Source organism: Artemia franciscana, chromosome 7, assembly GCF_032884065.1.
Source record: "Artemia franciscana chromosome 7, ASM3288406v1, whole genome shotgun sequence".
Classification (NCBI taxonomy): Eukaryota; Metazoa; Arthropoda; class Branchiopoda; order Anostraca; family Artemiidae; genus Artemia; species Artemia franciscana.
Window position 1 is genome coordinate 20,257,487 of NC_088869.1, and position 25,187 is coordinate 20,282,673.

Consider the following 25,187-nt stretch of genomic DNA (forward strand, 5'->3'; position numbering starts at 1 on the left):
GCAGGGTGTTTTTACCTTTTTACCCTATGCTTCTCCTATCGACATCCACGTCTCTAATTTTTTTTTTTAACTTTTGATATATATTTTTTTCGGATGTCAAAACTTTTTTTTGGACAGGCATAGCTAAACATAAAAAAAAACACACAAATAAACGAAAAAATAACATAAATCTTTCGTCTTAAGTATGGCAGGGGGTTTTTACCTTTTTACCCTATGCTTCTCCTATCGACATCCATGTCTCTATTTTTTTTTTTACCTTTTGGTATATATTTTTTTCAGATGTCAAAACTTTTTTTTTGGACAGGCATAGCTAAACATAAAAAAAAACACACAAATAAACGAAAAAATAACATAAATCTTTTGTCTTAAGTATGGCAGGGTGTTTTTACCTTTTTACCCTATGCTTCTCCTATCGATATCCACGTCTGTATTTTTTTTTTACCTTTTGGTATATATTTTTTTCGGATATAAAAAATTTTTGGACAGGCATAGCTAAACATAAAAAAACACACAAATAAACGAAAAAATAACATAAATCTTCTGTCTTAAGTATGGCAGGGTGTCTCTATGGGCATTATGTTTGTAAATATTAGGATTTGTCATTAATACAGTAAAGTTTCTTAGTATTTTTTATAGGTTTAATAGTATCGTAATAATACAAAAATCTGAAACCACAGGATATACGTAAAAATAGGGTTTGCCTTCGCCATAAAATGTTTAAAGTCTTCTTGGCTTAAATCAGATCAGCAACTGAAAGAGAAAAGATGTTCGTAAAAAAAGAAAAAACTTGACTTGGGATAATCAAACAAATCACTGTTTTTTTTTTCAATATTAGGTATTAATGGTTAGTCAGTAATATGTTGACCCGGAGGTGGGAAACCTTAGAAATCTGGCAATTTAGTGAGGAAAATTAGGGCTTGACCATGATTATAGTCTACTGGCAAACAAAACTTGGCAAAGCAAAATTGTTCGAAAAAAAACACAACAAGAAAAAGTGTTCCAATTTCTCTGGTATTAAAAGAACAGACATTCTGTTCATTAGTAATGGAGGAGAAAGTAATTAAAACTCATCCAGAGTAGCGGTTCTGGCCTCTCTTGTACCTGGGGCAAAACTTGATTAGCACTCCCACACCTTTTTTGCCACAAAATTTTCATTTATAAGAAAATATTTTCATTGTATTAATTAATTAATTATACATACATTTTTAAATTTATTATTTAAGACATTCCATAATTTAAATTATTATTTCATTATATTTAGTTTTTTATTTATTTTATTACTTAATTAATAACTTACTAATTATTTTATTTATCAATTGCACCCTTAGTTTATTTTAGTAAAAATTTAATTTCAAAAATTACAAAATTATCTTAACTGTTATATTTTTCGCCCCTGAAATTTCTCCACCCGGAAAAAGTCTACCTCTATCCCTCCTAAAACCGCCTCTGCCCATCCAGCCAGTCAAAACTAGCTTAGCACGGCAAATTTTTTCTACTTTCATATGCTCATCATAAGATCAACAGCATTAGCCTTGGGCTTAGAACATATTTAGGACAAAAAAAAAATAAACAAACTATTTTATGCATTGATACTGGGTTTACTATTATTTACAACATGAATTATTCACATTAACTGAATAAACGCTATACCTAAGCACAAATCTAAGAAAACCATTTCAAAGTTTTTCTTTGGAGATGAGATTTGATCATAGTTTTTATATAGCACAGCAAAAAATTGAGGATTTCTTGTTCAATGGTGCCGTTTTTCTAGAATCCTATTTATAAATTTATAGTGACATAACAAAAAATTGTTAGTGCACCTTGGTTTGATAAAATAATTTGCATCAACTCTAAAAATTTTCCACAGTGAAGGGGGTACAGGCAGAGCCTTTCAAAGGGTTGGTGATGCCTAGGGCAAAACTAACGCCCTCTTCATAACTCACACACAAGCAAATAAAGCCAAATCAAAGTGAAAAATTGGATCAAAATAGGGAGCCCCAGTCGCATCCCCCAAGCCACGACGCTCGGGCCGACACCCCGGTCACCCCCCTTCCCCTAAAAGTACATCTGGGAACAGCCCCTTTTCCTTCCCCACATCAACATAACTGATTTTTATAGGCTTTCCTCAATTTGGATTCTATAGAAAGGCGCTCCCATAAGTTACTTTAAAATTTTATTTTTATTCTCCAGCAAGTTTAAGAAAACATGATATGGGACACCATGAACAGGGTCGCGTTTCTTTGAACTTCACTCCCTTCCCTACGTACCGTTATGTCTCTATAAAATGTGTCCTTATATATGCCTATTAATATGATAATTAGCTGAACAATATGATGAAAGCAATTTAAATTTTATCTGCAATTTCGTTCATCATGTCATACACTTAGGAATTAAGAAAATTCAACTCAGTTTTAAAATATCTTTCTATTAAACGATTATTTTTTTGGAAGTGTGAATAGCATAAACTTTGCATTTCCTTCTTTGAAAAGAAAACTATCGTAAAGCATTTTGCAGGACTATATGCCCCTAGTTCTTTATCGGCTATAATGGATATATTTCTCAGCCTGCTTAGAGGAACAACACTATTATGGAATTGGCACTATATGAATGAGCAGAGCCAAAAGAGAACTTGCCTAGACACTTCCTCCTTTAGGTAATAGAAATAATGTGTGCATTTTGTCGCCTTCACAAGCGGTAGTTCAAGGAGAGAAACTCCTCAGAAGAAGATGAGTCGAAGGTCTTGAAGAAAACACTCATTAACATAGATTCAAATCTTGCCTTGAAAGTTAGCAGTTTGTGTGTGAGAGTTAGTAATTGCAGCTATTGCTACAACCACGAAAATGGCTAAGCTAATAACCCTTTACTGAATCCTCTCGAATGGTTGTATCAAGCGAGTTTTGAGAGCACCACCTGCTTCCTCAGCAATAAGGCTAGCAGCTATATTCGGCAGTAGGTCTTTTGCTTGATTTATAAAGAGGACGATCAATCTGGATGAGCAAACATTTTAAGGGCGAAGAGTTACTACCAGCTAGGATGACCAGGTCCGACCAGGATGGCTATTCCACGGAAGATTAACTAAACGACAAATTTCCAGGAGGTGGAACTAATTAGCTCTCTTGATTACTCCATTATTAAACATGGAATTGGGATGATGGTGGCACTTTCAATTAGGATATAAGCAGCTCCCTTGCTACATAGCATGAAAAATGACCATTCAACCATCAAATGTTTTGATAGCATCCGGTATCTACACAACATCTCAAATCTTTGAAATGGTTGTATAGGCTCAGTTATGTTGAGGGTTTGCTGGATCCCACCATTTTTTATTTACAAGCAAGTCTGTCGAACGCCTTTAAAAGACTTATAGACAGTAAATAACCTTGTGTCATACCCCTAAGACAAAACTACTGACTGCTCCTGTGATGCTGCGCAGCTGAATGTTGCGCTATAACGTAGCTTTACCATTATTTTGACGAAGCACATGAACTGTGGCACACTTTTTCTTTGTATGTGCAGCTGAACCGGTCTGATCAACTGCACCAACTCAATTTTAATGCACCTGAAAAGTTGTATTTTGTCATCCTCATTCTGAAGACACTCGTAGTTGGTGAGCTTCTATCTTTTTCCAGATTGACATCTTACTATGACGGTCAAACCAGAGTACCCCTGGTTTGCTTTAGTATTCTTTGATGAAATGTGAGATACCATGTTCTTACGCAAGTAGGACTCCACTGCTTAAAGGAAAAGCGTTTCATAAGTTGTTCACACATCTTCTTTTGTACTTCATAATTATTCTCTCATACTTGATTAGGTATGGAGTTCAAAAGTTTCCGCTAGTACACACACTACAGCGACTCCATAGTTAGTGAATACAAAATCGTCTCCCTAAAAAAACTGAGATGCGTGCAACGGCCAGGTAAATGTTACCTGGTTATGTAACCAGGTCGAAATGATACAGTGTGGGTCTGTGTAAGGGCGAACCCGTAAGAGAGGGATTGACCCTACAAGTCCAATCCCCAAATTCTCTTCTCTTACTTGATTGGTGGTGGACATAATCGTTTCCACAGACTACAACACCCACACAGAGACTAGCGAATGCGTCAACAAAAATTGGAATGTGCCTAAAGAGATTACTTCATGAAGAGGTTATCTGGTCGATTTTGTATGGGTTCCAAAATCAGCGAGGTGTTCAAATACGTACAAGCTCGATCCAGCCTTCTCTGGCTCTCTCCTGTGAAGCCAGAGGCAACGATAAACGTTAAGTTGTCATAAAGGACAGTCGCAAAACTGGAATATTATCCTCGGATAACTACAAGCTATTCCAAGACAGCTGGTTACATAATAAAAGATTTTTTCAAAAAATAATCATCACAAGCTTAAATGCTAGAAAGTTAGTTGTTAAAATTTTAACGACTAACTATCGTAGCATTAGTAACAGCTTCATCTAATATCTGTTGCAAAATATCCGTTCGGCTACTTTTTTAATATGGCAATCTACAGGGTTTAAACAGTTTCAACAATTTTAACTTATTTGGGAATTCACCCTAACCCAGAAAAACTCCGCCCTTTGTATTGGGACTAGTCAAGCACAAACAAAAAATATTGTTCAGTAAATAAAGAGCTACATTAGGTTGTTCACGGTTTCATTTGAAGTTTTTGGGCTTCCTCACATGGAAACCTTATTGCCCAATATGTTCTGGTTGATGTTAGTTAAGCAAACACAAGCTGAATTTTTGTTTTGTATTACATTTGTTACCGGATAAATAAACCCAAAAGGATAAAGACACTTTATCCCAATGTTAACTTGTTACATTACAAATGGAATCCCTCACCCTAAGAAAAAAACAAACAAAAAACAAACCATTCATTGGCATTTCATCAATTTGTGTAGAGTAGTATTGTTCAATATCTCGGAGAATTCTGATGTCGTCGTTTTTAACAAAGTTAATGGACACACCTTTTCTTCCAAATCGACCTGATCGACCAATCCTACGATGAAAAAATAATATATATATATAAAAAAAAAAAACTGTATACATCTCAACAAAATTAAGAAGTAAAATAGTCAACTCACACACACAGGGTAGTACTGAGGTAGAAAGTCATAGAACTAAGGGATGAAAGACTGGATTGATTTTGGGTTGACGTATGACGGACAATGTCCAATGGACTTGTATGCAATTTATATATATATATATATATATATATATATATATATATATATATATATATATATATATATATAAAAAGTTAATTCCTCAGGCATGATTCTGTCTTTTATTTTCTCTCAATTAATTTCGAAAGAATGCAATCGCCTTATACGTGATAACCCCGTAAAAATGCAAAAGGGAAACATGTGGGATTAACAACAACGACCAAAAACCATATGTTGGGTGTCATCCATTTATCAGACCACCCTAAGAAGGAACCCCCTCAAGACTTTTCTGGCGCCCTCATTCCGTTTTTTAACTCTTTTGAAAACATAAACTTGTCAATTTGGTCAATTATTGGCGCCTTGTTGTTGTTGTTTAGTTCACGTTTGAGCGAATCAACCGCTCGTATACGTGCGATCCTCTTTTGAAATTTGGGCTTATGAAGCCACGCCACTTTGAAAAACACAGAAATAAAATTTTGGCACAGGCCACGTCAACACTTAGGATATCTTGGGAGACTACTAGGACGTTGTACAGAGTGTATTGGCGCCCTTATAACATTGACCCCCACGAAGATTTCACTCTAGACCCACCTTTGACTCTAAATGGGGGTAAAATTACATCGAGGATTCCAAGATTATCTATTTTTACTGTGGGCAACATGTACAGAAGTGGCTATAAGGGTAAAGGGTGTGACCCTTCCTTTAAAGCTCTGCTGTGATCATTGATTCTCATGTGCGTTACATTTCCTTTTAAGAATAATCTAGTAGATAGGGATTTAAAGGTTTACCACGTCTATTATAGATGGGATTGGTTCATATATAATACTTATTTGTTTAATCTTATTGCACAAGTTTAATCAGACAATGTTTATTTACTTTTTTATTTATTTCTTGTTCAATGTTTAACCTTCCGTTTCTATTCATTTTAATATGCATCTGTTGTGTTTTTGTCCTTCGGAAAATATTTTGGGACCAAATGTGTAAATCGTGTGTTTTGATGATTTGTTTATTGTACAGAATTTGTATTTCAAATATTGTAGAAATTATTGTATTCCAAAGTAGCTTATTTTCTGCCCAGGCTCTAGGACACGGCTTTAAGTTTACGGATGGAAATATTAACCTAGCAATTGGAAAATTTTCAAATATATCAGAATTTAAGTCAATCCTTATGCAAAAGCCGCATTTTGCGCATGGAAAAATTTTATCTTAGGAGTAGAAAAGTAAGAGTGTTAATATAAAATTGGCCTCAGAGGCCAGTAATAACGTTGAATGAGAGGGTTAATGCCCTCGTTGAAGTAATGATTCTGGGGCCATTGTAATTTTTCCATTGTAGTTTTAAAGATGACACTTTATTGTAAGTTTTATATCTTTTTTATACGCAGTTTGCTGAGAAAGGCTCTTGGATATAGAATCGAAATATTTTTAAGGTTTAAGCAAATTTCGTTGTCTTAAACAAATTCCCTGTTATTTTACTTTTTTCTGTTTTAACCCATAAGGACAACAGATAAATTTTTCTTGATTTCCCAAATTTTGGTCAAGTACCAGCCTCGAAACTTGGGGAGTTGAGCTCTCCAGTTCCTCTGTGTGCAGCCATACATATAAGCAATTTCGTAAGCCTCTATTTATCTCTCATAGTTATTTGAAAGAAGGCACAATAATAATAATAATTTATTCCAGGAAAAGCCCGTGGGCCATAGGAAATTTACATAACAAAAACAAACAACAAATTAACTAAAATAAATTAATAATATTTAAAGAAAACGCTCACGATGTGCCGCTGCAATCCTGACAAACCTTGCTATCCTTTTAATACTCAGGAAATTGATACTAATTCATACAATAAATCAGTTACAAAATCTTTCAACGTAATTGTTGTTTTGGCTGGCCAAATTAATCCAGTTAACTGCAAATTTAAGTCTATGGTGCATTGATTCTTTTTATTCCTCCGAATCTTATGCAAAATCTTAAAGCGACATTATGTTTTCAAGTATGCGGTCTTTTGTTTACAAATATTAGTGGGACTGATCATTGCAAAACGACAGCGTATTTTTTTCAGAGTAAATTTTCATCATTCTGGTCCCCCCTCCACCGTCCGTTCCTATAACAAAGCATTTATCCTCTAAAAAAACTTATCTGAGCAAAAGAAGAAAAATGAGCTTAAACCGGAAACCAATATTGTCTTAACAAAAAATAATTTAGTAATATACCTTTCAGTAAGATGAATAAATTGCAAAAAGTATGAAATTATCGAAGAAAGAAGCTATGGCTCAAAGTTGCGCTCGATTTCAGAGATACCAAACCAAAACTGACGAATGGATATGGCTCAACAAGGTTTAATTACGACGGGGTTTATTATTAGTAGATATTTACCTGTGAATATACAATTCTCTGTTGTTCGGCAAATCGTAGTTTATAACCAAGGATACTTGCTGAACGTCAATTCCACGTGCCCAAACATCAGTTGTAATCAAAACTCGGCTAAAAGAAAATTATGAAATTTTAACTGTCTTCACAGTAGTTTACAGTCTAAAGATATCTAACTTGTGGTATATTACCAACTAGCCATTCACTTTCCAAACTGGTCATCTCTATGCATCAAATAGCGAGAAAAGTAACAAGTCATAAACACTGTTTTGTTTTCTAATTTTGTGAAAATTATTTCGGTGAGAAACGCTTTAGAAAAATAAAGAGGAAAATCCCATAAATGAGAAGCCTGGTCATTTTTCAGAAGAAAATACTCTCAAGTTCACTTAGCTACTCAGCACCCTTGGCTAGCAATGGCGTTAATTCAAAAGATTCAAGGGGAGGGTGGAAACATATTTTTCAAAATCAGAAGGGGGAAGAGGTTGGCAAATTTGTCATTTTTTTAATTAAAAACACTAAAAAGCATTTTTCGGAGTCTAGGGTGAGGCTCCCTCAATTAACCCCACTGTTGGCAAGATTCTTTATAAAAAAGTTTTGCTTTTCCATCTGAGCATTAAGATTGCCACAACTTCATGTCTATATATTTGAACATGTAATCGTGCTTATCCATTTGGACGTAAAGGACATTTCAGCCTGTAAGTTGTGTTTATGCATTGAGCAAAAAAAAAGATATCATCAAAACTTTATGTTTATGCATTTGAGCATGTATTTGTGCTTACCTATTTGAGCATAAAGAATATATCGACCTCCAAGTAGTGCTTATGCATTTCATCGGGAGGAACGTCAGAAATCCATGCAGGAAAGAGAGTTGATTCAAAAAATACAAAATCAACAACTGAAATCAAGCGAAGAAGGTTTCCACAGACCCGGAAAAAATAATATATATATATATATATATATATATATATATATATATATATATATATATATATATATATATATATATATATATATATATATATATATATATATATGTCTTGAGGCCAATGCAGCTACGAACACTCCTCCTCCATCCCAATTTATTCAAAGCCTCCCTCTTTATACCCTCTCAGGAAGTCCCCATTTCTTTTAAATCTTTCTTTGACATCCTCCCATCCTAGACGAGGACGACCTGCTTTTTGTTTAGCCCTAGACGGTTGGCCAAAAAGGACAATCTTCGGCAATCTGTCATCCTTCATCCAAAGAACGCGCCCTAGCCATCTCAACCTTTCTTTCATTAAAGCCCTAGAAAGCGAGACTGCACCACATTCTTCGTACAGCCTACTGTTTGAAATACGGTCAGTCAACCAGGTACCCAGAACAACGCGTAGGCAATCGTTCTAAATCATCTAATAAATCTTTATTCACTTTTCAGAAAGCCCATGCTTCACAGCTATATTTGACTACTGTCATCATTGTACCTTCTAATATTCTAATCTATTTGCAGACTTATCTTCCTATTCTTCCAAACTTTTTTTTAACTGTAAAAAACACCCTGAGCTTTGGCTATTCTACTTTTAACATCTTCACAGCTCCCATCGTCTTTACTAATAATGCTACCACGGTAAGTGAAGCTGCCCACCTGATCAATCTTTTCGTTACCCAACATCACCTTTTCATCTTCACTTATTCCTAGCTTTAGTGACTTAGTCTTCTAACATTAATTTTCAAACCTATTCTAGCTCCCTGAACTCACAAAACCTCTAAAAATTCATTCATTTTGCTCACATTTCGATCTAGGATGCTCAAATCATCAGCATAATCTACGTCCAGGAGAGTTTTTCCTTCCCATTTGATTCCGTAGTCTCCCATTGCCTTTCTTGTGCTCCTTAAGACAAAGTCCATCAAAATACAAAACCAGTTGCTAAACCTCATTTCCCACCTTAGCCACAACAGTATTATTCTAGTACTAATCACTTTAATGTATTTGTCTGGTATAACATATAAGGATAGGAATTTGCTAAAGCTCTTGACAATTAACCATGTTTCTAAATAAATTTGAAGGAGCAACTATTTAGACTAGTTTCTAACAAAATCATGGATTATTCGACAAAAACAGTTTTAATGGGAAACATTAGCAAGGAAAATCATTATGATTATACGAAATGTCAATCTAGTACTTTTACAGTAAGGTCTATAAAAAGGAATATCTATCAATTGGTTTGAGATCGCATCCACTATTATTCAATATAAAATAAATAATGGAATATAATAAATGAAATAAATAATATAATTTCATTACTAACACTTCTGTTGGCGTTCAATAAGCCTAGTTACCGCATCTACAAGCCACAGCTAAAACCTGTTTTCTTTTTCTTTGTCATTACAGTAAGCATCTAAAACATTTAAGAATTTTTTGCTACTGTTATTGCGTACTGTTAATACTATAATACTGTTATTTATACCTATCAATGAATTAATATTACTAAAGAACACAACACTCAAATGTTTTTTTTTCTCTCTCTATTCTTGGAAAATAAATGATAAATGTTTAAACGGAGATAATACGCGGAGTTTTGGTCACCAAATTTTGACTAATTTTTTTTCTGATTTTCTTTTAGAATTTATCAATAGCGTTATAAAAACCTAAAAAATATAACTAAGATCAGTGGCGGTTCTAGGCCTGGGCAGCGGGGAGGGGGCAGCTGCTTCTCAGTTTTTATGACACCAAATTCTATTTATTTCATATTTTACACTCCTATTAATATACTTAATTGACAAGAAAATTGTCACAATTGTAATTTTTTTATACCTTGCCCCCTCCCCCCACTTTGTGAGGCCTAAAATCGTTACTGGCTAAGATTAAATCTTTTGTGTAAAAGAAAAATAGGGTTTAATGTACAGCAATCTTACTGTACATCGAATAAGAGTGGGAGGACATCGTAGCTGCAGCAAAGTTGAGGGATGACTAGAGACTAGGGTTGCTACCACGGTCAGCTCCTAAAACTCTACAACTGCCCAATTATGCGTGCTACACTGCAAAAAAACTAACTGAAATAGTACTAGAAGTGGTAATCCGGAGCAGGTGCAACAGTGCTATACATAATGAAACAGTACTAAAATAGCGCTTTCGTGCTACGGGTGGCAACCCTGCTGGAAACGCTCCCTTGATCCCCTGGGTAGCTCTGGTTGCACAGGCAGAACTAAGGTCTAAGGAAGGATTCTTCCTGCACTGGACTGTAATACAAATCACAAGAAAAACCTATAGATGATTACAAAATACACAGGGACTTACCTTGCACCTCCTCTGAATTCTTTCATAATAGCATCGCGCTCCTTTTGGGGCATATCGCCGTGCATAGAGCTTACGGTGAAATTTGATTCCTTCATTTTTTCTGTCAGCCAATCCACCTTAAAACATAGTTTATTTGTAAAAATAAGAGGAAACTCTTTAAGAAGAGGAAACTGTTTAAGAAGAGGAAAAGAAGAGGAAACTGTTAAAGAAGAGGAAAAAAAGAGGAAACTCTTTCAAAAGAAGAAAAGAACTGGAAACTCTGTATGAAGAGGAAAAGAAAAGGTAACTGTTTGAGAACAGGAAAAGAAGAGGAAACTCTTCAAGAAGAGGAAACTCTTAAACTTTTTCCTCTTCTAAAAAAGAAGAGGAAACTTCTCTTTAGTCACTTTATATGACTTGTAGAATTTCGGCTAAACAAATGAAAACGAAAACAAATACGAACAAGATCTTTTGCTAATTCGAATAATTGTTTCTCGATTTTTTCCTTCGGAGAGGGGGGCCTAAGCCCCCCAACGTCTCTATGTTTCATGTATTCGTTAATGATTTTGTATTTTCACTATATACTATATTTCTTTGAATGATTAGCGTAAATTAATTTCGCTTTTTTTTTTAATAAGAAGAACAAACAAACGAACAATCATATTACTGGGAAATGGTACCAAATTTCTGGCTCTTTTCTCATTCCGAAAACTTGAACTCGATTTCACAGCTTCTGATCAAATAAAATATCTGACCATTAAAAAGAAGAATCGTCAGTCGAATAATCCACCTCCCCAAATATTAAAAAAAAATGCCTAAAATGAAAGGCCATACATCGAGCAATTTTTATCTTCATCAAAAATAAGTAAGCAAGGGAGAAACAATCATTCAGAGGGTCAATACCCAATGGTTTAATCTACCACTTACTAAGTGATTCGTGTTAAAAAAAAAAAAGATTTGGGTTTGGCAGGTGACTTTCTCTCTCTGGATTTACCCAGGGACTACCTGGCATAGCTTTTATGAAGTAAATGCCAAAATTAAGAAACTTTATTCAGCTGTACACAAACATTTTTTAATTAAAGTTTTAAACAGAAATTTTTAAACAAAAGGCTTAAAAGTCTTATTTTCGCTCTGTTGAGACATTTCAAAATGACATACACCCTTTTTTTGGCACAAAACTGTGACAAGATCGAACATTTAATGAGGTCAATAAGCGACTAAGAAACAAACGATTGACTGTATAAATTCAGACAGAATACTCACGAATATTGTTTTTTCTTCGGCAAAAGTATATAATAATCTTATCAAAAAAAAATCCAGTCTATTTCCTTTTTTTAAATGGACGAAAAAGAAAAATTAACAAGTAATGAAAAGCTGAGAGGCGTTCAATTTAAAAAAAAATACAAAGGCAATATAAAAAGAAGGTATAGACACATTAAGCTTAGAATCAAAAAAAGAAGGAAAAACTACCTTTCGCTTGGTATTACAGAAGATAACTGCTTGAGTAATAGTCAACGTGTCGTAGAGATCACACAAAGTGTCAAACTTCCATTCTTCGCGTTCAACGGCGACAAAAAACTGTTTAATACCTTCCAACGTCAGCTCATCACTGGAAAACAGAGAAAGCCAAATCAGAGACAGAAAATCCTCCATTTATGGGGGAAGGGCACTTTTCCCCTCTATTATAGGGGATGGGGTACTTTTCCCCAATAAATTATGGATCTGTACAGTTTAATCAACCAATTCCCTACCTATTTGTCCAATTGCACCCATTTTTCGATCTTGCACCAGCTTAGTGATGAATGTAAGTACTATCCATTGAGGAAACTCGAAGACCACACAATACTAGTATCGAAGCGGGGGCAAAACTACATTGAGAAACCGAAGACATTTTTGCTGAGGATTAATGCCGGCTACTGGTTTAATATACTGATTTGTCAACACTGTCTTAGACGCGGCCTTCAGACACTGTGTGCCAACACCGCCTTTATTTCCTGGAAGAGTTTTGTTTTGTGGGGAAATTCGCGCGTAAATCGTAATACATTTTGCTTCCAATTTTTGGCTTCAGTGTGAAATGTTTTGTGCCTGGTTCAAACCAGGCACAAAAAGGTTGGAACCTGGTTCGATACAATCAAATTGATTTTTTTTTCTTTTACTTTGGGTGTAATTAGCTTGCGGAATACGAAATTCATAGTCTCTTTTGGAAACATTACAAACTAAAATCGAAAACTGAAAGAAAAATTTTACAATCAAATTTCATTGAAATTAAGTGTTTGCCATTTACAAAAAAAATCCAAAAGTTACGAGACAATACAAATTATAGAAAATAAAAAAAGAAGCTAGGTTCTTGCAGTTGCCTTGACTAAGTGGGCCCCTGACACTGACGTGCACATGCTCCGCAAGTATGTTACCTCGTTTCTGATGAGTGGATTATTTGTAGATAACCAATGAAAGACAATTTTACCTTCTCACGCTAAACAGCCTACGTTACGGATTGGCAACATGGTACCAGTGTTAGACCAAAATTTTCATTCGTGACACAAAATGGCAGAAATCAGCACTTTTCTGAGGCAAGATACTTTTCACTGAACTGCGTTCGCAAGAGTCCAAGAACAAATAAACACAAATTAATAAAAAAAAAACACAAAATTTTGTGTGTATGCATATAAGAACTTCAAGCGTCTACAACAGGGTTCTCGGCAATGCTAAATGTGATATTGCAACCTTCATCAAAATCAATGATCAAACTCCCTTTAGGGGATGTTTTCCTACCTACTCTAAAATTACGGAAATTTTCTATGGCTTTTAACTTTTTAAGAGTAATTCTAACTTTAATTGATTTTACAATTATTGAATCATCGTAAGAGCGAGATTCTTTTGATATATTTACAGTAACTAAAATTACAGTTTTTAGAGTTTTTTTTATACTTTTTTTAGATTTCATTTTTGTTATACTAGCCCAATAGCACGGTGTCAATAAAGTAAATGAAGTTAGTAATAAAGTTATAAAAGGTTTCTTGCCGACTTTAATTATACACTTTGTTTTAATCGGAAAAAAGTTACAGCGGGTTCAAATGGACTAAGTAAGCATGCACACAGCCTTAAGGATGTAACCTTTTTTGTGATTGGACGATCCTTTTTGGTGACCAATCAAAGACTATTTTACTTTCTTGCGTTAAGTAGTTTATATTATGGCATGGCGATGAGTAACTAAGACAAAAAAATAATATGAAACAACCAATAAAAACCAATGTTAAAAATGAAAACTAAATTAAGGCTCTTTAATCAGCCTTTTATCTTTTTATCATGCAGTTTTTAATTTCGAGTTACTAAGTCCTTTTTTAATGAGCAATGTTATCATTTACACAGCCGAAATAACCGTATATATTGGTTTTCCAGTCCTTTTATTAGTTGAGGAAAGCACTTATTTCCTGGAAATACATTTCCTTGTTTAATGAATAGAAAATCTCAAATACAATTTTCGCAAATTATTTGGAGATTTTAGTAGATAGCTTATTGACGACATCTTTTACGCAAAAGAAACTAGATGGCGATATTGCTTTTTTTTTTGGCATTGAAAAATTTTTAAATCTATAGACTGTACGTTTCTAAATAAACATATTATTAAATATTACATTAAATAGTCAAATATTACAAAATATTATATCTCTAATCTTGGCTATTCTTCTATATTATAGCATTGACAATACTATATTATACAATACTAGAAGCACATAGTATATAATAGTATATATCCTTGAATTCTAAAAGACGGTAAGACCAGCTATTTTTATCCAAAAATCAATTTCATTTTTTAGCAGGTGGATGGTTTATTATCTTATTGTTCATAGGAATATATTTATTTACTTTTTTAAGAGTCAGACTTCTGATGTTTTGCTCAATTTTCTTATGTGCGTTTTATATATATATATATATATATATATATATATATATATATATATATATATATATATATATATATATATATATATATATATATATATATATATATATATATATATATATATATATATATATATATATAAAACACATAATTTGAGTCTAATCTACACATAACAACAAGGGGCGTTAGGGTCAAGGCATCATATTGCCGTCTATCAATGGAGTGCCATCTATCAAAGGCAATCTGAAATTGTAGTCCAGGACTTTTAGCTCAAAAAAGGGTCGAACCCGGACAAAATTGCAATATAAACGAAAATGGTACCAAAATGATCAGAAAAAAATTCTGTACAACATACTAAAAGTCCCCATAAATCCGAGTGGGGCGAGTACCCGAAAAACAGGGGAAAAGGGGGAAATGCGGGGGAAAATGGGAAAAATGCCGAACATGCCCAGAAAATAGTTTAAAGTGAGTTTTCTGGGGTTTTCACATACGCTGATTACGAAATTGACATCTAAAATTCAGTATAGAAAAAGAGTACTACGGAAAACGGGGGAACAGGGGAAAGAGGGGAGAAAAGAGAAGAATACAGGGTAGGGGTAGAAAGCGGTTTGAAAGATATTTTCTGGGGTATTCCTATCTGGTGATTACGAAATTGAGAAATAAAATGATATAAAAAAATCGATTAACATAAAACGGGGAAATGGGGGGGGGAGGGGAAAAGGGAAATATACAGGGTAGGGGTAGAAAGCATGTGGAAATGTGTTTTCTGGGGTTTTTTCTATCTGCTGATCACGAAACTGACCCCTAAATTGAAGGAAAGAAAACGAGAACCATGAAAACCGAACAAAACTGGAGGAAACAACGGAAAAGGGGAAGGGAGGCCTGACTCCTGAGCCAGCTGCTAATGGCTAATAAGTAGGCCAATGGACAAAATAACTCGCTTAAGTATCAAACTTGTACTTTCTTGAATCACAGACATTTCTTACAACCATTTGAATTACTAAACATAAAGAAAACAACCGCTTGGCAGTTATATATAAAATGGCTATTATATGTAAAATTTGCACTTTCGAAGGCAGTATAGTTGACTTGAAAAACACAGCATTGATATCACTAGTCGAGCTCCTCGTCTTCGACAATCTCGTTGTCCCTGTTCAAACAGTTGATACCCTGACATTCTCCGCACGCGAACGTACACGCTAATCCATTTTTCTTGCAGCTGCATCGCGAGTTCTCGCAGCCTGTCTTACAGTTGCATCTCACGACACTCAAAAGAGTCTGAGGTGCGGGCAACAAATGGGTCATCACAGGTGAGTATTTATGGTCTCCGAGGACCCAACCCCAGTCAGCCGGGTCGAGGTCAGCTGGTTCCCCTTTCCAACGGGATACCTGGAGACGCACTCGCTGGGAGTGGAATGAAGCTGCAGCTTCGGTTGGTGGAAGCCTTTCAGGCTTAACAAACGCCGTAGTATTAGACGAAGAAACTTTTTCCAAGAAAATTCGATGTCGCAGCTTAGTGAGATCTTCGTTTGGTCGTGCTTTATACAAGCTGAGGAGAAGATATTCACCCGCTTTCACAATTTCATCTTTGGACGATGATTCATCCAGAAACACTTTGCATTTTTTTCTGAACACTTCGCTCTTCTTCAAAAGAGGTAGCACAGCTTGCTTTCCAAGTCCGAAAACTCGTGAGGTCGTGTCACATCCCAAGAGTGCGTGCCCTACCAGAAGCAGCCTGGATACTTCTCCCATTTTTTTTTTGCACTTCGTTGAGGCACCAGAACCGTGTTATCGCTTCTTTTGCGTTCGTTGACGATTCGAAGTAAAGTGTTTTTGCATTAGGCGGGAGGTGATACAAGAGTAGAATCAGAAGGTCAGTGTCGTTGCCAAGAACTATTGTTTCAGAGTTTTCTGCTTTCAACGAAGTGTTTCAGCGAAGCAAACAGAGTTTCAACGAAGTGCAAAAAAAATGGGAGAAGTATCCAGGCTGCTTCTGGTAGAGCACGCACTCTTGGGATGTGACACGACCTCACGAGTTTTCGGACTAGGAAAGCAAGCTGTGCTACCTCTTTTGAAGAAGAGCGAAGTGTTCAGAAAAAAATGCAAAGTGTTCCTGGATGAATCATCGTCTAAAGATGAAATTGTGAAAGCGGGTGAATATCTTCTCCTCAGCTTGTATAAAGCACGACCAAACGAAGATCTCACTAAGCTGCGACATCGAATTTTCTTGGAAAAAGTTTCTTCGTCTAATACTACGGCGTTTGTTAAGCCTGAAAGGCTTCCACCAACCGAAGCTGCAGCTTCATTCCACTCCCAGCGAGTGCGTCTCCAGGTATCCCGTTGGAAAGGGGAACCAGCTGACCTCGACCCGGCTGACTGGGGTTGGGTCCTCGGAGACCATAAATACTCACCTGTGATGACCCATTTGTTGCCCGCACCTCAGACTCTTTTGAGTGTCGTGAGATGCAACTGTAAGACAGGCTGCGAGAACTCGCGATGCAGCTGCAAGAAAAATGGATTAGCGTGTACGTTCGCGTGCGGAGAATGTCAGGGTATCAACTGTTTGAACAGGGACAACGAGATTGTCGAAGACGAGGAGCTCGACTAGTGATATCAATGCTGTGTTTTTCAAGTCAACTATACTGCCTTCGAAAGTGCAAATTTTACATATAATAGCCATTTGATATATAACTGCCAAGCGGTTGTTTTCTTTATGTTTAGTAATTCAAATGGTTGTAAGAAATGTCTGTGATTCAAGAAAGTACAAGTTTGATACTTAAGCGAGTTATTTTGTCCATAGGCCTACTTATTAGCCATTAGCAGCTGGCTCAGGAGTCAGGCCTCCCTTCCCCTTTTCCGTTGTTTCCTCCAGTTTTGTTCGGTTTTCATGGTTCTCGTTTTCTTTCCTTCATTTTAGGGGTCAGTTTCGTGATCAGCAGATAGAAAAACCCCAGAAAACACATTTCCACATGCTTTCTACCCCTACCCTGTATATTTCCCTTCCCCCCCCCCCCCATTTCCCCGTTTTATGTTAATCGATTTTTTTATATCATTTTATTTCTCAATTTCGTAATCACCAGATAGGAATACCCCAGAAAATATCTTTCAAACCGCTTTCTACCCCTACCCTGTATTCTTCTCTTTTCTCCCCTCTTTCCCCTGTTCCCCCGTTTTCCGTAGTACTCTTTTTCTATACTGAATTTTAGATGTCAATTTCGTGATCAGCGTATGTAAAAACCCCAGAAAACTCACTTTAAACTATTTTCTGGGCATGTTCGGCATTTTCCCCATTTTCCCCCGCATTTCCCCCTTTTCCCCTGTTTTTCGGGTACTCGCCCCACTCGGATTTATGGGGACTTTTAGTATGTTGTACAGAATTTTTTTCTGATCATTTTGGTACCATTTTCGTTTATATTGCAATTTTGTCCGGGTCAAACCCTAAAAGTCCTGGACTATTGTGTTTTATTCAGGATTACAGTTAATTTTTTTATTTAAAAAGTTGCCCCCCCCCCCGGAACAAAATTTCGTGTATATACACTTCGACATTGTTAACAGAGCAATTGTAACGTCAAAAATCAAAAACAAATTCTGATTAAAGGAATATTTTTACGTGCCACGAGCTGTTATTTGTAACGCCTTGCAAAAACAGGAAGCCAGCTAAAACTAAGCAAGCTGTATTGATTGATCCAATCCTTTTTTTCCCTAACATATTTACTCCTCAAGATACTAGGAGGCTTCTATTTATCCAAAATTGACCCCCTAAGTTTTTTGCCCCCCCCCCCTGATAAAAAAAAACTTTTTAGATATTTTCATTAAAATCAATAAAAAATGCTCCCGTACACTTTGAAAATAAATCTTACCCCCTCCCCCTACATTTTCATGAATTAATACTTTTGGGCTAAAACCTATCCAGTCAAATTTATTTTCATCTTTTCATCACACACAGTACTTTCACTCTCAATAATGTAAACCTAAAGTATACCCGTTTCAAACCTTAATTTAAAAACCTCTTTCACATGTAGGCCTCGTAGCAAAACGAAAATTGGGTTTTAGAATTATAAATTAAAAGAAAAGTCTTACCGTTTAACCAAAATACGAATGGGATCCGTCATAAACTTGCTAGTCATTTCCAATATTTCGTGAGGAAGTGTGGCAGAGACTAAAACAACCTATAAAAATGAAATAGGGTCAAATAGACATGCTAACTAGCCACATAAAATCCAAACCTCAGACAAACAAAACCCAAATGAAACCTCAAAAAAAGTATTAAAAAAAAAAATTGTACAAAAATACGGAATAAATACATTAATTCGTAAGAGTTGATAGCCGCAAAAAAAATCTAATGCAATATAATATGATCATGGTTCCATTCCTCCAAAAATCTCTGTCCCATACATTAAACTACTTGGGGTGACAACTACTGCTGACTTGAAGTGGGACGCCTATGTTCAAAACATCCCCAAGCAAGGTTCCCCTTCTAAAACTTTTGATATAATTTTCTTGTCTCCCTAAGGATCTTCTCCAACTTTATTGTTCTTTTATTCGGCCAATACTCGAGTTTGCTTATCCAGTGTGGCATTTCGGTCTTTCTTCAGAGTATATTTTTATAAGATTGAAAACGTCCAAAAAACGAGCACTTAGAATCATAAATGGTGAAGGGAATTTTCCATATCATTATCTACTAGGTAAGTTGGCCAAGAGAAGATACCTCCTGTGCCTTCGTTTCGGTACCAAGACCCTGTCTGTTCCCCGATTAGGTTCCATCAACCCCGAACCCTACCTTGCACCCGCAACGGACCGTCCCGTATAAAATCCAAAAAGTCCCCAAACTGACTCCCACCCCCACTAAACATGAAAGATATCGCAAAAGTTTTGTTCCGAGTTTTGTTGAGCTGTATAATAACCAGGAAAACTAGTCATTATTTTTATTATCACTCTTTTTTTTCTTTTTTTTATGTATTTGTACATTTAATTTTGGCCGTTCGAATTATCATTTCGCAACGGTAGAGAATATATCACAGCTGATGCGTGTGGTTCAACCTTGCTTGCTAGGGATGCAATAAAAAAAAGAGGTAGATATGGCTAGGACACGTTCTGCGGATGAAGGATTAGCAAAGCTCCTTTTCGGCCAACAGTCTAGGGTCAAGCGAAAAGCAGGTCGTCCCCGAGAGGGGTAGGAGGAGGTCATGAGAAATTTGAGGGCAATTGGAAATTCTTGGGAAGGTGCAAAGAGAGAGGCTTCAATAAATTGTGATGGATGAGGAGCGTGCGTCAATGTGTTGGCCCAAGCGGGTTGGTGCTGTAGTGAATTGTTAGTAGTAGTGGCTGCGCGTGGACCAAGTAATAGAAATGTGCACCAATTAGCTTTGTTAAAATCGCAAAAATAAATTATTCAAAAGGCAATAAAAACATATATTTGCACCCCTTTTGCGACAAAAATGAGGTGTGATTAAACTATGAGAGGTGTACACGCAAAAGTCATTTGTTTATATTTGTTCACATGGAATGAGATGAGAGCTTTTTTGAAGGATTGTTTAACGATTGCCTCAGCTTTCTAGAACAGGCTAAAAAAAGGAGATTAAAAACGTTGAATAGACGACATTTTCGTCCAATAATAATTTAAAGGTGTTTCTTTTCCTTGGTTTGCATAGTTTCTCCCTTTCTTATTTTTCGCTTTACTTAATATTTAATATTAAATTTAACTTTTGTAATATTTAATTTTTATATCTAATATCTTAATATTTTGTCGACAGTGAGTAAATAAGTCATTATTATCATTACTATCAATTTACAGAGAACAGGTTACTTGGAGCCAAGAAAATGCGATATCTATGCATCTGAATTTACCCCAAAAATACTCTTCTAGTCTTAATGAAAAAGGAATAACACAATTTTGAGGAAAAGTCTCTTTTAGATCCCCCCTCCCTCAAAGTAATATCTATGCATCCACATTTACCCCAAAGATACTTTTCTAGTCACAATGAAAAAGGAAAAACACCCTTCTGAAGAAAAAAGTCCCTATTAAATTCCCCCTCCCTCAAAGTAATTCTATGCGTCCGCATAGATAAGTTAGCAATTTCCCCTCCCTCAAAGTAATTCTATGCGTCCGCATGGATAAGTTAGCAATTTATCGTTGAAAATAAAGACAACAAAACTGTATGCGAGGGCTTTTTGATCAACTTAAAAAGAGAAATAAGGCAAATGTCCACACCCGGAACATACCCTTTAAACTAAACAAAAACAGCTATAAAGTCAAATTGGAAACTAACCTGTGTGGCAGGTGGTAAATATCTGTAAACATCATAGATTTGTTCTTTAAATCCTTTGTTCAACATTTCATCGGCTTCATCCAAAATAAGCATCTTTATGGCCCGCGTTCGTAGAGAACGACGACGAATCATGTCTATAGTAAATACATAGAGAGCCGTTAGTCGATTTTATTTATTAGCAGGCTATGGGACTTGATTTAACTTTTCCTAGACTAAAGATTTATTAGTTTTATTAAAGGCTATATTTTTGGCGGTAAAAAAAAATAACTACTTTTAACTTTTAATTTAACCACAGGTATTTGTTGAATTTCCGTGTGCTTTTCTGAGAAAATAAATGCTTCTTTATCAGAAAAAGAATATGGATATATATTTAAACATAAACTAGCTCATCCGTCGAGAAAATAAAAAAAGAAAGAAAAAGATAAAAAATCTTAAGAAAAGAAAATAGAAAAGAAAATGAATCCGTCGAGCGTTGTTAAGATCTTAGAAGGAAGACAAGTTTCCCCCTGCAGAATCCTACCCTCTCCATATTAATAATGATTGGATTTTAAATTTAAAAATAGTTGAAAAATTATTACAATTAGACTTGTCAGAAGTTCTTGAAATATAATTGTCAGCACAATAAATAGAAATCTAAGCAACAATTGTCTTCGAATTTGAAAATAACACTTGATGGTGGAATCGTTTCGAAAATCAGGAAACATTCCTCGATTCCGATTAATAATTCCCTACTACTGAATGTTGAACTCAATGTTGAATAAGAAAAAAAAATCTTAAACAAAGCGATTTATTTTACTGTACGATTCCAAATACGTAACATTTCCTGGTGGTTATTTTAAACTTGGAAGCTATCCCCTTCCTCCTCCGTAGTGCACCTAAAAAGGAAACTTACTCTTTCTAAGAGTAATATTTAGATTGGAGTATTTTCTTATTCCCACTGTGGTTAAAACATTTACCTTATCAATGCCTATCATTTTTCATTTTACCCTATTCCTCCCCTATAATTTGGAAAAGTCAAGATATACATTCTTGCCCTATATCCCTTACAACTTGGTATGTCAACCATTTTCTTAAATAAAAACGAAATCGAGATATGGAATTATATTATATCTGTTTATTATACAAATCCCAACTCAATATTGTATCTACATTTCTCTTAAAAAAAAAGAACAAATAGGTAAAAAAATGTATACTGTTAAAGAAAAAGAGAGAAAAAGCTTACCAAACACTCTACCAGGAGTTCCAGATACAACATGTTGACCATAATCAAGTTTTCTAATGTCTTCCCCAAGATTAGTTCCACCAATACATGCATGACACTGGACATTCATGTAGTCACCCAGAGCCAATACAACCTACACAAATAAAAGACAACGGTAACACATTATATACAGCAACATAACACTTGAACAATATAGTTATTTATTATTCAATTTTTTTTTGCAGCATATCATGCACTGGTCAGGGTCACCAATTGGGAGGGGGCATCGCCCCCTATATTTTAAAGAAAAAACTTTTGTATTTTATTAAATGAACCGATAAAAGGACAGCCCCTTCCCTATTTTGAAAAAATGTTTTTATATCTTCATTAAAAAAAAAACATGTCTAACCCCTGCTCCATTCTCATTGGCGTCAAAACTTTAAATTACTATACTCAGATATTATGCAATAGAAAACCAATCCAATCACAAAACAAGACGATACTTAGGAGATAGAATAAGTATAAGCAAAAAAAACCTATTCAATGTAATATTACAATCTTCCTAAAACATACAATTTAGATGCGACTGGATTAAAAAGTGCTATAGAATAGACACACTTGCAATTCTACAAAAATTTAAGCAGTAATTTATTTCACCAGACTAGATAAGCAAGAATAAAAGAAGAACAGACCCTAAAAGACAGGAGTTGTCGAAAAATTTACTCTGATCTGTGGTGTTTAGATATGTTCAAAGCACACAATCCCAAGATTTGAGGGGACTCGTTCTAATAATTTTAGGGAGAATATTAAAAATCTTTTGTCGCACCACTCCAGGGGCATGGTGACTGTGCGCTTTACTTTTGCGAAGTTTTCACTTTCAATTTTACAGATTGTTCAGCAAAACAAAATTGTAATCATAAAAATAATAAAAATGTAATAGCTGAGTGAAAATTCAAGCCTCCCACTCCCAAAATCCTGGATCTGTCACTACTTTACCCCTCTTAAAGAGATGCAAACTAGTGTTGTATGATTAAACATTACATACACAGAAAGGAAAAAAGCGCGGAAAGATAGAAGCCCTTTGCGAATTCTAAATTTTCGTTTGAGAAAATGCATCGTTTACCAGTTAGTCATTTTATGAAAGAATTTATGTTTATGTTTATCTTTGACATACTGTCGTATCAAGAATGGAAGTGCCGCTTTACAAAGAAGAAGACCGAAAGTGCAAGCTCCGTGGCGAGATAGCAACAGAATGTGCCGCTTCTCGCTGTAACAGAAGAAGAAGAGATAATAACAAATGGTCTGAAGCATGAATTTTTGAAGCATAAATATAATAATGAAATTGGAAATAAATGTTTTAGTGATTTTACTGGCAACAGAGCTGTCTTGAATTATAAGGAAGATAAGTTAAGGTTAATTAAATTGAATGTAGTAATTCCAGGAGGTGAAATGAGGAAAAAATGTGTTATTTTAATATTAATGAAATTGTCTGAGTTGTGTGAGTATGAATCGTCTACAATAAAGTGCAGATAAATAAAACAGCATTGTCTTGCCAGTTTGTTTTCTCCAGGAAGTGAAAAAAACTGTTTTTAGTGTTTAAATAGCAGCTGAAGTCGAGTTCATAAAGAAAAGTTGAATGATAAACTTGGAATACATTATCATTATAACTGTCTTTCATGTCTTTGTATTTTTTTTTTGAATGTATTGAGTACATTATTTGTGTAGAAAACATTATAATAGATAATTTTTTATTTGCAATAATTAAATAAATAAATATGACAAACCAGTGCACATGCCTGGTGGAATGCTTTAGCATTGACAATGTTACTTACACTACAAAATAAAAACTAGCACTGACAATATTACATACATTAACAATGACAAAATAAAAATAAATCAAGCCGAAGTAAATAAAAGCCTACAGCATCAACATAAATATACAAAAAAAATAAACAAAAAATAATTCCCCGCAACATATTAAACACAAATCATCTAATCATTTGTTATTTATTTAAATATTTGAAAACCCGTCATAACTTACATATAAATATAGGAAAGTCTATTCTTTATTTGTTATCTTATTAATTAATTTGCTTAGTTATCTTTTTTAATGATTTTTTTTTATCTTTATCCTTTTCGAGAATAAAAGGATTTCGCCTTTTAGTGTGGGAGATATAACAGACCACCCTTATGAAAAATTAAAAAAAGACAAGAAGGGCTTCCTATGGTGGGAGGAAACCTTAATTATCGGACAGATAATTTTTTATGAATGGATTTTGGAGTATATGTTGGTCTGAAGTGTTTCCAGTTTGGCTGCTATTTAATCAAACAAGAGCTAAGACCTCATATGGCACTTGTGACGAGGCGAGAAGAGCTAAGAGCCAAGAGATCATATGGTATGAGCTCTAACAAAATTCTAAGAATCAATAGATTGATTTAAAAAGGAAAATAAGAGGCTTAATGCCGGTCAGGATTTAAAATAAGAGCTCTGAGTCACGATGTCCTTCTAAATATCAAAATTCATTAAGACCCGATCACCCACTCGTAAGTTATAAATACCTATTTTTTTCTAATTTTTGCTCTCCCTTTAGCCCCCCAGATGGTCGAATCTGGGAAAACGACTTTATCAAGTCAAATTGTGCAGCTCCCTGACACGCCTATCAATTTTCATCGTCCTAGCACGTCCAGAAGCACCAAACTCGCCAAATCACTGAACCCCTCCCCCAACTCCCCCAAAGAGAGCGAATCCAGTACGATTCTGTCAATCACGTATCAAGGACATTTGTTTATTCTATCCACCAAGCTTCATCCCGATTCCTACACTCCAAGTGTTTTTCCAAGATTTCCCCCTCCAACTTCCCCCAATGTCAAACGATCTGGTCGGGATTTGAAATAAGAGCTCTGAGACATGAATTCTTTCTAAAAATCAAATTTCATTAAGATACGATCATCTATTCGTAAGATAAAAATACCCCAGTTTTCACGTTTTCCAAGAATTCCGGTTTCCCCCTCCAACTCCCCCCAACGTCACAGGATCTGGT

The 25,187-nt window shown here is 35.2% G+C and overlaps 1 protein-coding gene across 1 annotated transcript in view; it reads right to left on the bottom strand.

Annotated features, from left to right (window-relative positions):
• Nucleotides 1-616: 616 nt before the first annotated feature.
• Nucleotides 617-25,187, bottom strand: part of LOC136028961 (eukaryotic initiation factor 4A-III) — a 34,469-nt gene continuing 9,898 nt past the window's right edge. The window contains exons 3-10 of the mRNA XM_065706957.1: nt 22,168-22,300; nt 20,946-21,079; nt 18,757-18,845; nt 12,243-12,381; nt 10,794-10,909; nt 7,526-7,633; nt 4,862-4,989; nt 617-750 (exon numbers count right to left, since the gene is read on the bottom strand). Coding sequence (XP_065563029.1) covers nt 734-750; nt 4,862-4,989; nt 7,526-7,633; nt 10,794-10,909; nt 12,243-12,381; nt 18,757-18,845; nt 20,946-21,079; nt 22,168-22,300 — 864 coding nt within the window. The 3' untranslated portion in view covers nt 617-733. The remainder of the gene's footprint in view (nt 751-4,861; nt 4,990-7,525; nt 7,634-10,793; nt 10,910-12,242; nt 12,382-18,756; nt 18,846-20,945; nt 21,080-22,167; nt 22,301-25,187) is intronic.